The 14,784-nt window shown below is 38.4% G+C and overlaps 3 protein-coding genes and 1 pseudogene across 3 annotated transcripts; 3 read left to right on the plus strand and 1 right to left on the minus strand.

The window, feature by feature from the left end:
- The window catches only part of LOC101315366, a 2,415-nt pseudogene extending 996 nt beyond the window's left edge, over positions 1–1,419 (minus strand).
- A 754-nt stretch (positions 1,420–2,173) lies between these two features.
- LOC101290882 (GDSL esterase/lipase At5g03610-like) lies at positions 2,174–2,813 on the plus strand. Its single transcript, XM_004305303.1, has 3 exons — positions 2,174–2,231; positions 2,363–2,584; positions 2,689–2,813. Exons 1-3 carry the CDS (start codon positions 2,174–2,176, stop codon positions 2,811–2,813), a joined length of 405 nt encoding a protein of 134 aa, XP_004305351.1.
- Positions 2,814–2,896: 83 nt separating this feature from the next.
- On the plus strand, positions 2,897–3,684 carry LOC101291164 (GDSL esterase/lipase At5g03610-like). The gene is made up of 3 exons (XM_004305304.1): positions 2,897–2,954; positions 3,212–3,343; positions 3,473–3,684. The coding sequence occupies exons 1-3, from the start codon at positions 2,897–2,899 to the stop codon at positions 3,682–3,684; spliced, it is 402 nt and encodes a 133-aa protein (XP_004305352.1).
- A 4,489-nt stretch (positions 3,685–8,173) lies between these two features.
- On the plus strand, positions 8,174–8,965 carry LOC101298622. Its single transcript, XM_004302956.1, has one exon. The coding sequence runs from the start codon at positions 8,395–8,397 to the stop codon at positions 8,707–8,709; it is 315 nt and encodes a 104-aa protein (XP_004303004.1). The 5' UTR covers positions 8,174–8,394; the 3' UTR covers positions 8,710–8,965.
- Positions 8,966–14,784: the final 5,819 nt, after the last annotated feature.

Here is a 14,784-nt window from a genome sequence, read left to right on the forward strand (position 1 = left end):
CTCGAACATTAGGGTACACCTCAGAATGTTACAGTTGATACATCTGATGAGCTTCAATGGCTTATATCTATGTGGTGTACTTATATGATCTTATAAAGCTCTGTAAAAGTTATTGCCATTAGATCATGAAGACGCAAGTAATGTATGTGATGCCAATTTTGGAAATTCATCCTCTATCTCCATTTGCATTGATTTCTCTACAGTCTAGCCCTAGGACTTCCACTCTCATTAACTTGTAATATGTTTGGAAATCAAAATACGCCAACAATGTCCTTTGACAATATGTTATCCAGTCAAGCAAAACTTGATGGTTTGATACATGAAATCTGAATAGGTCCATAATAATAGTGCTATGACTTCCACTCTCATAAACTTGCAAGAACACCATTAATGAGCACTGACATTATGCTATCTGTTTTAAGTGAAATGAGCACTGACATTAATGAGCATTCACATTTATCACCTATATAAGCTAGAAACTATTGCTTAAGACATTTCATCATTTATTTTGTATGATGACTTTGGTTTACTGGTACCATTGACTATCTAATAAATATGGATCTGAACCATCTTTTTCTTATCCATTTTCTTATTATACTAGTGTCTGGACAATACAAATTCAATGAATCAGACTGAAGGTAATGCAGAATAGCCCATAGTGGCAGCAGGTCTGGCAAAGCTGAGAAATTCAGAAGAAATCCTTACCGTATGCACAGGTGCCCAATGCTCACTTGCAAGCTCATAGCCATTTGGATCATCAACAGGAGGATGAAGAATGGACATGCAAAAGCGCCCATCAGGATAAACTTCAAATGAACAAGAAACAAGATCAATACTCAACCGGAAAATATCAAACAAATGATATAAACAAGAGACAAGTGATAGAAAGAAGAGAAACCAACCATTGGGATGCCATAACTCTCTGAAGTAAACTTCATTGTTGGAGAGCTGTTCGGGTAATTAGAAGGAAAGCTCATGATGGCGTTGAAAAATCCTCCCTCGCTGCAATTAGATATAGGAAAGGACGAATATGATAAGTAAAGAACTTGATGAACACCACAATAAACCTCATTTTGTGAATAAAAAAGAGAATAAAAGAAAGGAGATCACCTAAACACTCAAACAGTTGCTGTTCCGAACCATATAAATTCATCTGGTTGCATGCAGTTTCCAGCTCCAACCCATTCATAAATTCATCGATTTCAAGCTCGTGAGCCTCTTTCGTATCCAAAAATGTGCACCACGATCTACTCCACCTTCAACTCGTTCTTCAGTAAATCGATTTCAAATCTCCGCTATTCACCCTCTCGACGGCGGAGACGTGGCTGCTCTGTGCAGATCTCCCGCCAACGTCATACTTTACCCCCCCCCCCCCCCCCCCCCTCTTTCTCACCTCACCGGCGATTCCATAAAAGCCATTCTATCTAAACCAGACGGCGACGATGACGAGGGAAACGAGCGTCATCTGAGAAATCCCATCGATACCCCTTAGGTTTTGCCTCTACCGATGAAAGGTTGCCGCGTGTTTAAGCCCACTTATGGCGTACGGGACTACGGACTACCCTCAAGTTAACAAAAAAAAAAAACTTAAAAAGAGGACCAAGTACTTCACATGCATGTGATTGAGTATGGATCAGACCATCTTGGATTCGATCTTAAGCATTATGTTAATTAATCGTGTTTATACATAGGTCTTCACATCGTACATGACCCTTCCCTTAACATTGCTTTGGTAAGATTTTCATGTGTGAGCCTATCTTAATTACTATTAGCTGGGCGCGTTGGAGCTCACTTTCCCTTGCAGTTCAGCAATATAACAGAAAGAACAGTCTTATATATATACGGCCATGATCTTAATTAGATGGAGGTTCTTATTACTTATAAGTTTAAACATTGACAATTTAACATGCAGCAGCATTAATGGTTAAACAGGCTTAGATCACCACCGGTGATGTCATGGGTTATATATGTATATATGAACGTATGCATTCTTTCAGTCACTATATAATAAGCTCTAGCTAGCTATTCATCTTCAGTGAGCAAGTCCATCGATCTCCAATATCAGCAGCCCTTCTATATGCTTGTAGCTCTCAAGGCTTACTTAGTTTCGTGCAACGAGTATAATTGGCTTGTCCTTTTCATTTTACTCTATATCATCTTCAGTAGGATATCAATGGAATTAGATGGAAAAATCCTGTTCCTCATTCTCTCTGTCTTTTACTCCGTCTCAGGTACTGATTTACCTCTATGGATCTGCATAATATGCCTCTCCTTCCTTGTAGTTCACTTTCCATATCTATTGCTAAAGGATTATTAAACTTTTTTGTATATGTACGTCCATGTGTATGTGTATGTGATTCAGGTCTTATTGGAGAAGGAGAGGTGCTACTAGTTGATGCTGTTCCCCACCTTTGGCGTCCAACAAAGCTCTTTGTTTTCGGAGACTCCTCCGCTGCCACCGGCAACAATGTCGCGAGTCTTGGCTCTGATTCTGACATCTGTTGGCATTCTCCTTATGGAGAAACCTTTCCCGGAAAACCCACTGCCCGGTTCTCCGATGGTCGCGTCCTCACTGATTTCATCGGTACGCAGAAGTTTCACTAATCTAAATTTGTTATCAGTTTGGCCCATATATCTGATTCCGTCAGTGTAACATTTCTTATAAATCCATGCACGCTTAATTTGCAGCTAAGTTCATAGCAGTGAAGTCTCCTCTGGCATACAAAATTAGAAATGCTGCAGGCTACTATTCGAAATATGGGATGAATTTCGCATATGGAGGCCATTCGAGGAATGAAGAGTACCCAAATTAACTACTTTCACCGGCTCATCAACAGCTCTGTATACAACACAACAGACCTTTTTTCCTCTGTTGCCCTCGTCACTGTTTCCGGCGATGACAACAACTATAACTATTTCAACGAAGGATTTGTTAAGGTTAGGATACTATACAAGTATACATAACAAAACATTTTCTTTACTCTCAAGGTTAGGATATATCAGGTTGAAACTTTTAATCTTCTACTAAACATAAATCTGTAGAATCAATCAAAGTGTAACTCTGTCTCTTATATCTATGCATTACAGGATTTGAAACGTATTTACGACTTTGGCGTGAAGAAAATACTTGTGACAAATCTGGCACCTATGGGATGCCTTCCTAGAATCACATCTGTATCCTCATTAATGAAACCCTTAACTCGTTAATTAGTCAAGTCCCAAAACCTCTTGTTGCAGCAAGCTGTGGCCAAGCTGAACAGTGAAACCGAGAGTTCTTCGTTCATCATTCTTGACCTTTATGCCTCGTTTACGCCAGTTTTCAAGAACAAAGCAGACCATCTAGGTAACAGATGTAGACTAATCTTTATATCTATAGCTTCTTCGTGGCTTCAGAAACAAATCATAAACTTTTGAGTTGCGTTGATGTAGAATTTTTAAGAATAATCTATCAATAATCTGTTCTTGGATGCAGGAAGCATAAAGTTTAAGAAGCCACTGAAGTCGTGTTGTGTTGGACAAAGTGATTCAGATTGGTGTGGTCGTAGGTATGATATGGACGGGAGCCCTATGTATACCGTCTGTGAGCGTAACTCTGCTTTCTTTTGGGACGACGCTCACCCTTCCCAGCAGGGCTGGACCGCTGTGTATTCCAACTTGCAAGCTACGCTTCAGCAACTCTACTAAATGTACTAGTTTCACTTCAGCGGGTTGTGTTAACCATTCTAGCTACGTTGTTCTACTTTGATTTTACGTTTGTACTTTTTATTTAAGAAATGTTGTGTAATGCTTGGTGAATTGCATAATCTTTGACCAAAAAAAATTGCATAATGGATAACATTTGAACTCAAGAACAGTAATACTGGTTGTGAGGGAAATTTTTTTTGTTTTTGCCGGAAGGCTTATAAATCAAGTGACGTCTTGCCCCAAATAAACTATAAGGTGACAAATTAACTTTACAAATCATATATAGCTAGGTAGCCCTTGTGAGCACAAATCTAACCTATTGCATATCATTTAGATTAGAATTGTGGTTACCACGTACAAAATGCCACTCCCTAGCAAACATAGGAAATATCTCCAAAACAAAAAAAACAAACAAACATGAGAAACAATTAATTTCAATGGTACCGATCCCAAAAGAACTTTAATCCTGATTCGGTGCTAGATTGGCAGGACTACAAACATGCCTAAGGCCCACACTACCACACTACCAAGACAAGCATTTTAGCTCACGAAAAAGTTTCGTCGGCCTGTTAGCTTAATTCGTCAGTTAAGATCTTAGCCGACGAGCCTTCGTCAGCTATTGTTTCGTCAGGAAAAGGTCGTCGGCGATGACTTTAGCCGACGACACTATAAGACGTCGTCGGCTATTATCTGGGACAATAGCTGACAAATATCTTAAATGTTTCGTCGACCATAGTATGAGATTTTAGCCGACGACGATATTCGTCGGCTATAGTATGTGATAAAAAATAAAAAATAATAAAAAATAATTATAGCCAACGAAATATAGTCTGTTTCGTCGACTTTAGAAGTGTTTAGCAGACGAAACATGCCATAATTCGTCGGCTAAACCTTATAAAAAAAATTAAAAAATACTATAGCCGACGAATATCTTCGGCTAAAGTATTTAAATATCGTCAGCTAAAGTTGCTGGGTTTTGAAAAAAAAAACTGCAGAAACTTTCGGCCACCTCCAATCACCATCAAAATTTGACAGAATCTTCCTCTCAACATTTTGAACAACTTTCTAGAAGAAGTCGAAGCCCAATTCTAAGCCTGAACATGTCAATTGAATCAAAATATAAAAATCCTCAATTTTAAACCCTAAAAACTTCAAATCTTCGATTCTCCTCACACACACCGAATCGAGCTACCAAATTCTAGAGGAATGTAGTACTAATTAATCAAACTCAACTTATCCATATATAGAACTCACCAAATGGTGACCTGAGGAAGGAGAAATTCGATTGACACTGAATCCGAATCGGCGGAGTTTTGGATCTCGATTTATCCCTCACGGCGGCGCCACTCGATGCACCACCTGTCCAGCAATGAAGTGGAGACGACGGCGAAGCTTTTGGGACAAGTGTGGCGATCTCCGGTGGCTTGACGGCGGAACTAGGCCGAGAAGAAAATCCGGCAGGCGAAACAGTAACTTTTTCTGATTTTCTGACTTCTTACCATCCACGTTGTGATTCCGATGACTAAAATTCACAAACCAAAATTCGACCGTCAGATATGATCATTATGACGAAAGATGTCTATGGTAAAAAATTCAACTGGATCCGACAACGTTAAATGCTCGATCGAAACGGTCAACCCTAATCCATCGTCACTTATCACACGAAAATGCTTATATCTCCCTCTATATTACATAGTTTGGTCAAACCTTCCACATAAAAAACTCTCATGTAGATGAGACGCAACTGCCCATATAAAAATTTTGAGGCATTTACCTTCCAACGATAGGGCTCCCCATAGGGAATAACAACGGTAAATAGGGTTGACCGCTACTATCGGCACCGAGACGTTACCCGGTTTACGTGATTTTTGAACCATAGCCGTAGTTCACCATTCTAAACACATCTTATTTCACAAGATTTTTGATAATTTTGCTTCCTATGTAGAGTTGGTTCACAAAGTTGTATAACCTACTAAACAAGTTATACAACATTAGTAGACACATTGTGATTCCGATGACTGAAATTCACAAACCAAAATTCGACCTTCAGATATGATCATTATGACAAAAGATGTCTATGGTAAAAAATTCAACTGGATTCGACAACGTTAAGGGCTCGATCGAAACGGTCAACTCTAATCAGAAATAAGAAAACTGCATTTTGAAGCCCTAAACGGACTCGGATGGCCAAAAAGGCCCATATGTCATGGCAAAGCAATGAGTTTGACTCGTAGGGCCGTTACATTTCCGGAAAGGGATCACAATAGTCAATCGGACACCGAACGCTAAATCTGCAGCATACCGGGTTTCGACTATTCTACATTAGAGACGACCCGATTTACGTGATTTTTGAACCATAGCCGTACCATTCTGAACATATCTTATTTCACGAGATTTTTGTTAATTTTGCTTCTATGTAGAGTTGGTTCACAAAGTTGTGTATTTGTTTAAAACCTACTAAGCAAGTTATACAACATTTTATTGTTTTTCTTTTAGCCGACGAAATAATAGTATCGTCGGCTAAAGTTGTGAATAGCTGACGACTTTTTTCGATAATAGCCGACGAGTAAAAACTTTGGCTGACGAAGGAAAACTTTGGCCGACGAAAAAAAAATTTCATTGGCTAAAGTATAGTATAGCCGACGAAAAATTTCTTTAGCCGACCAAAAAATAATTCGTCGGCCTAGTTTTTTTATTTTCGTCGGCTAAAATCTTTCTTCTGGTAGTGCCATGACAAAATGTAGCGAGAACTCCACAAACATCCACAGATGAAAGACTTATCAACTTAGGGGTTTGGTTGCTATACATATGTGTATAACATACATTAAACCGTGAACCATCCGATTATTCGATAATTTAAAATTTAGGAAGATCAGACGGTTCACAGCTTAATGTATGTTGTATATGTACATATGTATAGCAATCTAGCCCCACCTAAAGCACTTGACACTTTTCTTTTTTTTTTAAGAAGGCCTTTACCATCAACATTGTTGCAAAATACAATTTAATTATATGATTTTTTATTTATTTAATAGTTGGTCGAGCTGCCTAATATAGAATCCACATGTTTAGAGTTTGAGTACCAACTCCCACAAGTTTACATGTCTGAGGGGCTTTTGGGTTCGTGCATGCACCTGCAACAAGAGATTAGTCTGGTTTTGTTGGGATACTCTCATAGACATCAATCCAAATACTGGATGGGTGTCATGTTATTAAATTGTTAACGTAATTGAAGTGGATTCCTCACTCACAATAAAAAAAATAGCTTTTAACAATTTTGAAAAATTTAAACTCTTCGATATCTTTCTACCATTGCCATCCTTGAATCTTTTTCTTGCTCACGCATTATTCCCACTAGATAATAAGCCATCACTAACATACGTACATAAACATGTGCACTTTCGTCTCCAGGATAATCATATATACATGCACAATTTTCATCTAGTAGGATTGTCATCTTAGCAATTATGGACTTATGGACATGCTGTTCAAATATAAAAACTAACAAACGAATGAAACGACATATACATAACAATGATAACATTATTACAAGGAACTTCCAATCCCATGCACATTGTTCTCTAGATAACAGACAAAATTGAATAGACGACGAAACTAATGTGAGATGAGCCGTGAAGAAATGATATACTCGCTGAATGAACAATTTGATATCATTGGAGTGTTCTATTAATAATGTTTGTGTGTGTGTATATTTTGATATGATGATGTATATATATGGTGATCGAGCACTAGAAGCAATAATAATTGCATGAAATTTCAAATGGCAGTTAAGATGTCAGCGTATTATAGCGTATATATATGGATCAGTATATGGTGTAATTAATAATCAATCTGTCAAGTACTCTTAATCCAAATTTTAATTTCAGCTAAACATGCAAAATAAGATGCATATATCTTCAATTAGAATTAGTTCATAAGTTTTGATGATGGAGTGAACCAAACTAAAATAATTCGTATGTTGGGAAGTGTAAATTCTCTCTAGCTATCTATTCCTTTTCTACTATTAAACGTAATTATTGATGAAGCTGTACGCAGTACATATATCTCATGCTACATATGATGTCGACCGTTGCCATTGACAGTTTGACATAACAGAGCGCGCGCCATTCTTCCTGTCTATCTTGCATGTGTATTGTTTGAAGCCACCTAGCTAATGTTAATCTATCAAGATTAATAGGTGGCAGCAAAGATGATGTTTTAATTTGATGTTATTTGACGAACAAAAATCTTATTCAACACAAGAAAGTAGACGAGATAGATCAATAATATCTTAATTTTGACTAAATCCTCTCCACCACCCTTCTGTTAACAAGTATTTTAAGCGTTAATTAACTAGGGAAGGAAGCTCTAAGAAGCCTAAACAGAAACAAAACGAATTAGAAACAGGTGTCCAAAAATCCAAGGCCAAATCCCATTTTATAAAGCAGTTTAACCAACTCTTCCCCTCTTGTTTAATGTTGTTTAGGTTACTTATTCCAAGTCTTCTCTGCTGACACATACCTACCACAATGAGAGATGGATAGAAGTATAGAACCCTCTCAACTCGATCCGACCAAGAATAACACCCACTCCAACCACCTGTGAGAACAAACACCTTCTCTAGCTTAAATACCCACAGAAGTAATCCTTGAGGGACAATCAAACCGCAGACTCGAAAAAGCCTCAAGTAAACCGAAAGTATCGATCGACATGGTGTCTGTTTCCACAACTGCAATGGCTGAGAAGATTTCATGGTATTGTGCTTTGTTCTTGGCCCTGATGCTGGTTCTAAGCTGCTGTCAATCAAGCGAAAGCGAGTTCAATTCGAGGATGCTGCAAGTCCAAAGGAGCCGTTTGCACAAGCCCTGTGATGAAATCTACGTGGTTCGTGAAGGCGAGACACTGCACACGATTAGTGAAAAATGCGGAGATCCTTACATAGTTGAAGAGAATCCACACATTCATGACCCTGATGATGTTTTCCCTGGCTTGGTCATTAAGATTACTCCATACAAGCAAAGGTAGTATGTACAAGAGTTTCTCGTTTTTCATTTGTTCTAGTTCAGCAAGCCAGCGCGCTTATACCTTTGATTTCCGAAGAGAATTAAGTTAACTTTGATTCTCTTGATGTTATATTATACAGTCAAACGCTAGACATGTAAAAGCTGTAGAGATCTCATCATGATCAGCTTGTAGTATTGTACGTTGCTTATAGCAATCATTCCTGATTACGTTGAGATTTATTATATAAACCAGAATTTGAAAGTTTTTTCAAACAGCGACAAGCGTGGCTCGTTGATCATTCTTGTACCGATATTGTCCCAACTTAACCACTTTTAAGGTGTTGGGTTTTAATCACAAAATGCTTCGATACAATTAGGAATGATCCACCCACTTATGAGTTATATTTTTTTTGTCACTTTCCAATGTGGGATCTCTCCTCTCTAACAAGTTTAAATGAAACTATATATGCCTCTACGTGTTTTCTGATTTCAGGATCCTAGTCGAAGAAAAGAAACAAGTCTTGTGAACTTCGTGTGCGTTTAATTATAATAAAAAGATTACAACACTTGCTGATCCCTGAGACTGCACCAACTGATACCGTAACTGACATGATTTCTACTGCAGTACTGTACGTACGTAGCTACTTATTTCATACATAGCTTTACTATTGTATTTACCAATAACACTTAGCTATAGGCCTTAATTGTACCACTATTTTTTTTTTTGGGTCAAGAATTGTACCACTATATATATCCTCTAGTTTGGCGAAGAATACTACTGGAAATTAAACCATAGCCTATACATTGACACGGGTATGTTCAAAGTTCATTAGCTACTACCAACCGTCCAGATCGACTTTTAAGGAATTCGTGAAGGGGCAGTGTTCAACTGTTCACTCAAAACTTCTTTGTTTCTGTTTCTGATATATTTCAGAGTACGTAGTCCAACATTTTCAATGACAGAGGTACTAAATGTCTAAATTAATCAACTTAGAACTTAAAACATGTCTATGACTTGGGAGTGAAGAATGTTGTTGTTACATCTTTGATACCTATACTCGCAATTCGTCATTTCGTCATACATACAAAATTGCATGGAACAAGTGAACCAGTTCGCCGGTCATCGATTCGGTGACCAAAACTTCTTGCAGCAAGGTGTATCCAAGTTGAACATCGAAACGAACAATTCGCTTACAAGTCTCTATCTTTGTGGCTGAATTCGAGTCGTGATATGCAGGAAAAATGTGACCATCAAGGTAACTAATGAATCGTTACAAGTCTATGTTTGTGACTCGATCAGTGTTAATTTTTTGATTATTTAAGGAATATATGTCAATTAAATGATGATTAGGTTTAAATATGCCTGACTGATTTATATTTTACATTTGAAGAAATTCCTTAGGAAAGAAAAATGAGACACAGGGATTAAAACCATAAAATTTGTTTCCAAAAGTTATGTACACGCATAAAATCAAAACGTCAATGTTTAACTTCCTTTACCTTTCTTAATTAAAGGCCTTGATTACAGATATGAGTATTAATTCATCAATCAAGGTAATCCGAGTATTATTAGCAACCAATGTATAGTAATCTCATCAAGTTTTTACCTATGGCGCAAACTATTACAGTTTCTGAGGAGAAAATCATGATGATTAGGTTTCCTTTCTGTTTTATTTGCCCTAATTTTCGCAATTATATATTTGTTCTTTCTAATTCACAAAAACTTTCCATGATCTTTTCATTCCGTTCATCAATCAACGCCTAATTACTTAATTGGAGAGCAAATTAACACGACAAAACACTCTATTTAAGTCATTCGAAAGACAGACTTAGAAGATAACAACCATACCATTTTGCCTACATCTTCTTCTTCAATGGCTTCCATCATGAAATCACTCTCATTTTTCTTCCTTCTCATGCTTTTCTCCTCCCTGCAGATTAAAGCCAGCGACAGATTGTACTTTAGCAAATTCAGCAGTTCCAACAACAATTACAATGCCGAAGATATCAATCTCCCCCTTAGTTACGAACAAAAGCCTAAACTTGCACCAGAAGTTGCAGCACTAACAACCCAAACTCAAAACGTGCCTACTCCTCCACCAAAGCAACCGAGTTTCTCCAATCTCCCCCTTAGTTACGAACAAAAGCCTAAACTTGCACCAGAAGTTGCAGCACTAACAACCCAAACTCAAAACGTGCCTACTCCTCCACCAAAGCAACCGAGTTTCTCCCGCAACCAGTACGGCGAATATGGATTTTTCCGTTCTACAAAGGACTCACCGGCCACCATTGATACCAGCTCAAACAATGAGAATCAAAAGAAGAACAACAACAATGGGGCTAACTTCATTTACAATATGGAAAATGATATCAACGGCAATCGCAACGACAACATCTGGGATGAGCTTAAGCAGCAAGGGCTCAGTGATACAAGGTCTTTGGAAAAGGGTCAGTACACTTTTGGTCTAGACAATGGAAATAAAAATAGATTCAATGGTTTCAATCCTGCATCGAGAGGAAGCACTCGAAATGAGGGTTCTGATGGTGAGAGCGGGAAGCAGAACGAGTTCGACTCGTTGGAAGAGTATGAGAAGTACCTGCAAAGGAGCGGATACCTTCCTTGATTAAGAATGATTCGTAGCATCTTCTTTATGTGGATTGACATGTTTATGCTTTTGGAATTTGCGTCTGTTATTTGCATTATCAGTTAATAATCAGATTTTATTCTTATTTTCGTAATTCTTTCTATGCTTGCTACAAATGTATTATGTAATTCAAAAGCTAAAACTCAATGGGTTTATTTTTTGAATGAACTTCAATGGTCATTTAGTAGTATGGTTTTTTTGGAATTTATCCTATACATAGTGAGAAAATTAAATGAAGGTTTCTTCAAAGAATTTATAAGAGTGGAGTGAGTCATTTGGCCGGCCTATGTCTCACTCGCAAACCAGATACAAAGGAAATTAAATTTGCAAGGTCTTCAGCATATAACTCTTGTCAAAGTTTCACCAAAAAATTGAACTTTCCAATTTGCCCCTGATATTGCAAAATGTTAAAAGAACTTGATAACAGTAGACATGTCATATTCCGACCTTTAAGTTTTTACCTTATTTACTAACTTGGTATTAATAAGAATTTTACCGTCTCCGTCAATGAGTTTATGGTTTAATTGATCCCTAGAGGGGTTTTAGGGGACGACTATTTCGGTGGAATTATTTTTAGGAGAAAAATGTGACGACGGTAAAAATAGTAAATTTTAGCTAGCTAGTAAAAGGTAATTTTTATTGGGGTATTATTTTGGGGTGTTAATTTTGGAGTTGGGTTTGTATTAGTGTGGGTATTAAGTTGGACCGGGTTAGTGGAAAAGCCCACTGTCTCTCTTTCTCTTTCTCTTCTCTCCCTCTCCCCCAAGCTGTCCCCGACCCACCGGATTTCCTCCGTTCAGTTCGATGTCGTCCGACCGCCTGAGACAGCCGCTCCGGTCCCGATCGGTCGGCCTCCGACCCAGCTTCCTTCCTGAGGTAGAATCCGATCGTTGGAGTTTCCTTATTATTGTTTTAGAATGTTGAAATAAATGAAATAAGGCTGTGGTTGGAGTTTGGCGTGAATCCGATAAGCTTAACCCTAGAAAGAGTAGTGGGTTAGGCGGAAGAGTTTTGGGTTATATATTTAAGTATTATTTATTCTGAAATTGAAGTGTGGTCCTAAGCATGGTTTTTGTGCCAGGATTTGAGGAGACCTCACTTGAGTAGCGAATTGGATTTCGTCGGGCTTATGCCTAAAGTTGTGAGTGGACTTTTGTTTTAATTAAAAGCATGTGATGCATTACATTGTTGATCAGTTATTCTTCTGCTGAAATTTATTGTTTTCTCTGATATTTGACAATTTTCATCTTTAGGAGAGTTACCGAAAATGAGATTTTCGGTGGTTATGTATATTGGATGTTTATGAGTATAGTATGTATATAAATGCTAGCTAGCCATACGTGCTTGGTCCGTCATAACGAGGTAAAATTTCATTATGGCGTGACGTGAATGTTAGACATAAGCGTCATAGCCCTATATGAAAACTACTTTCTTATTTGGTTCTTATAGGTTTTCATATAAGGAGTCCACACATATAAACACCCGTCATCTTCGGTCATAATGAGGTAAAATTCTATTATGGCGCGACGTGAGCGTTAGACGCAAGCGTCGTAGCCTTGTATGAATTTCTATTTTTCTATTTTGTTCATAGAATTCGTACAAGGAGTTTGACGAGTGTAAATACATACACACAGGGACGGAGCCAGGATTCCAAAACAACCTGGGCTAGACTTCTTTTGACAAAAATTTCAAAATGTCTAAAATAAATAAATTAATTATGCTTTTATTTGACATTAAGAAAATATTTTTCGCTTCATAGTACCCAATTTTAAGAAAATTAATTTAGAAGAGTAGAAGTGATACTGACATACAAGAACAAGAAATAATCAAATTCACATCCCAAGATGGTAGTAGTTAGATAAAGCAAAATGTTGAAATTTGATGTAACAAACTATAGAGAATAACAAAAGACAAATATGTTAACGTCTTGGAACTAAAAATAAGAACGACTTAGTCGAATAGGAAAAAAAAAGGGAAAATGCCCATTTAATACTAATTAAAACCTTTCATTCCCCATTCCAATGATAATTTTTTTCATAAGCCCATTTCAATATAAGGTAACCTTTTTTATGCCCAGATGCACAAATCTTTACTAAAGTCTTAACAAACCATATTATTTTAAGACTATTTTACCCTCATCCCTTAAATATACATAGAGAGAGAAAATGAAAGAGAGAGAATACTTGGCCGGAATCTCACCGGACTCCGGTCACCGGCCGCGGGACTCCGATTACCGGATTTCCCCGGTTGCCGGATTCCCGTCACCGGTAACTCGGTTACTGACCCCCAGTAACTCAAATTTTCTCCGGTCGCTGGATTCCAGTCACCAGTAACTCGATTATTGACCCCTAATAATCAGTTACTGATCCCTAATAATCAGTTACTGACCCCTAGTAATCGGTTACTGACTCCCAATAATCAGTTACTGACCCCAATAACTTGGTTACTGAGCCCCAATAATCAATTACTGACCTACAACAACTCAAATTTTCTCCGGTCGCCAGATTCCCGTCACCGGTAACTCAGTTACTAACCCCTAATAACTTGGTTACTGAACCCCAATAATCAGTTACTGACCCCTAATAACTTAGTTACTGACCCCCAATAATCATATTTTCTATTTATTGAACCCCAGTAAAATATTTACTTACCTCTAGTTAAAAAAAAAATTAACTATAGCTTAACCACTGCCATTCCCCCATTCTCGCCAGAGCTCCTCCACCTCTCACAGGTATTGCTTCCCTCCCTCAGATATCATAAATTGGAGTAAACAGAAGATGTAATACAATGAGGAGTCAGTTTTTCATCACTTCAAATGATATAAAATTGCTTGAGTTCAAACTTTTATTCTCTTCCCAGTTCCCACAATCACTGCCCCATATATACATATATATAAATGGATATATCCAGCCGTACAACACTTACCTACCATGTATAACACCTTGACTTTGGCCTCCAAGAAGCAACCCAGTCGACTGACGTTGTTATGATGGTGGTGTCGAACAGTCGCCGGAGATGGAGGTGAACTCGATCTATACATGACGTGAGAGTGAGAGGAGGCGGGATGGCATGGACTTGCTATCCCTCCTCATAACCACATAAGCACAGGCACCAATCTAAACATTGAACTAGTTACCTTGGCCGAACTCACCTTCGGTGATCTTACTGATCCTGGCCTTGATCTCATCGGCGCGGGAGGGCGAGAGGTTGAGACGGAGAGTGACGTCATCGATGAGTTTGTTGGCCTCGTAGATCTTGGTGTCGCGGTAGTGGTAGTTGGTGCCCTGGTCGGAGGTGCCGAGGCGGATGAAGGTGCCGGTGGTGCCGGTGGTGCCGGAGACGCCGCCGTAGACGTTGTCGTGGTCTTGGATGTGGCCGCAGGAGGAGCAGTAGAGGCGGCCGGAGACATGAGAGAGAGAGAGAGAGAGAGAGAGAGAGAGAGAGAGACACGA

Source organism: Fragaria vesca, linkage group LG6 (assembly GCF_000184155.1).
Source record: "Fragaria vesca subsp. vesca linkage group LG6, FraVesHawaii_1.0, whole genome shotgun sequence".
Classification (NCBI taxonomy): Eukaryota; Viridiplantae; Streptophyta; class Magnoliopsida; order Rosales; family Rosaceae; genus Fragaria; species Fragaria vesca.

Excerpts from the sequence above, each read along its gene's own strand:
- LOC101290882 (XM_004305303.1), top strand. The coding sequence starts at position 2,174 with ATGGAATTAGATGGAAAAATCCTGTTCCTCATTCTCTCTGTCTTTTAC. Across the intron at positions 2,232-2,362 it reads TGTCTTTTACTCCGTCTCAG|GTCTTATTGGAGAAGGAGAG; the intron begins GTACTGATTTAC and ends TATGTGATTCAG. Across the intron at positions 2,585-2,688 it reads CGTCCTCACTGATTTCATCG|CTAAGTTCATAGCAGTGAAG; the intron begins GTACGCAGAAGT and ends CTTAATTTGCAG.
- LOC101291164 (XM_004305304.1), top strand. The coding sequence starts at position 2,897 with ATGACAACAACTATAACTATTTCAACGAAGGATTTGTTAAGGTTAGGA. Across the intron at positions 2,955-3,211 it reads AAGGTTAGGATACTATACAA|TCAAGTCCCAAAACCTCTTG; the intron begins GTATACATAACA and ends CTCGTTAATTAG. Across the intron at positions 3,344-3,472 it reads GAACAAAGCAGACCATCTAG|GAAGCATAAAGTTTAAGAAG; the intron begins GTAACAGATGTA and ends TCTTGGATGCAG.
- LOC101298622 (XM_004302956.1), top strand. The coding sequence starts at position 8,395 with ATGGTGTCTGTTTCCACAACTGCAATGGCTGAGAAGATTTCATGGTAT.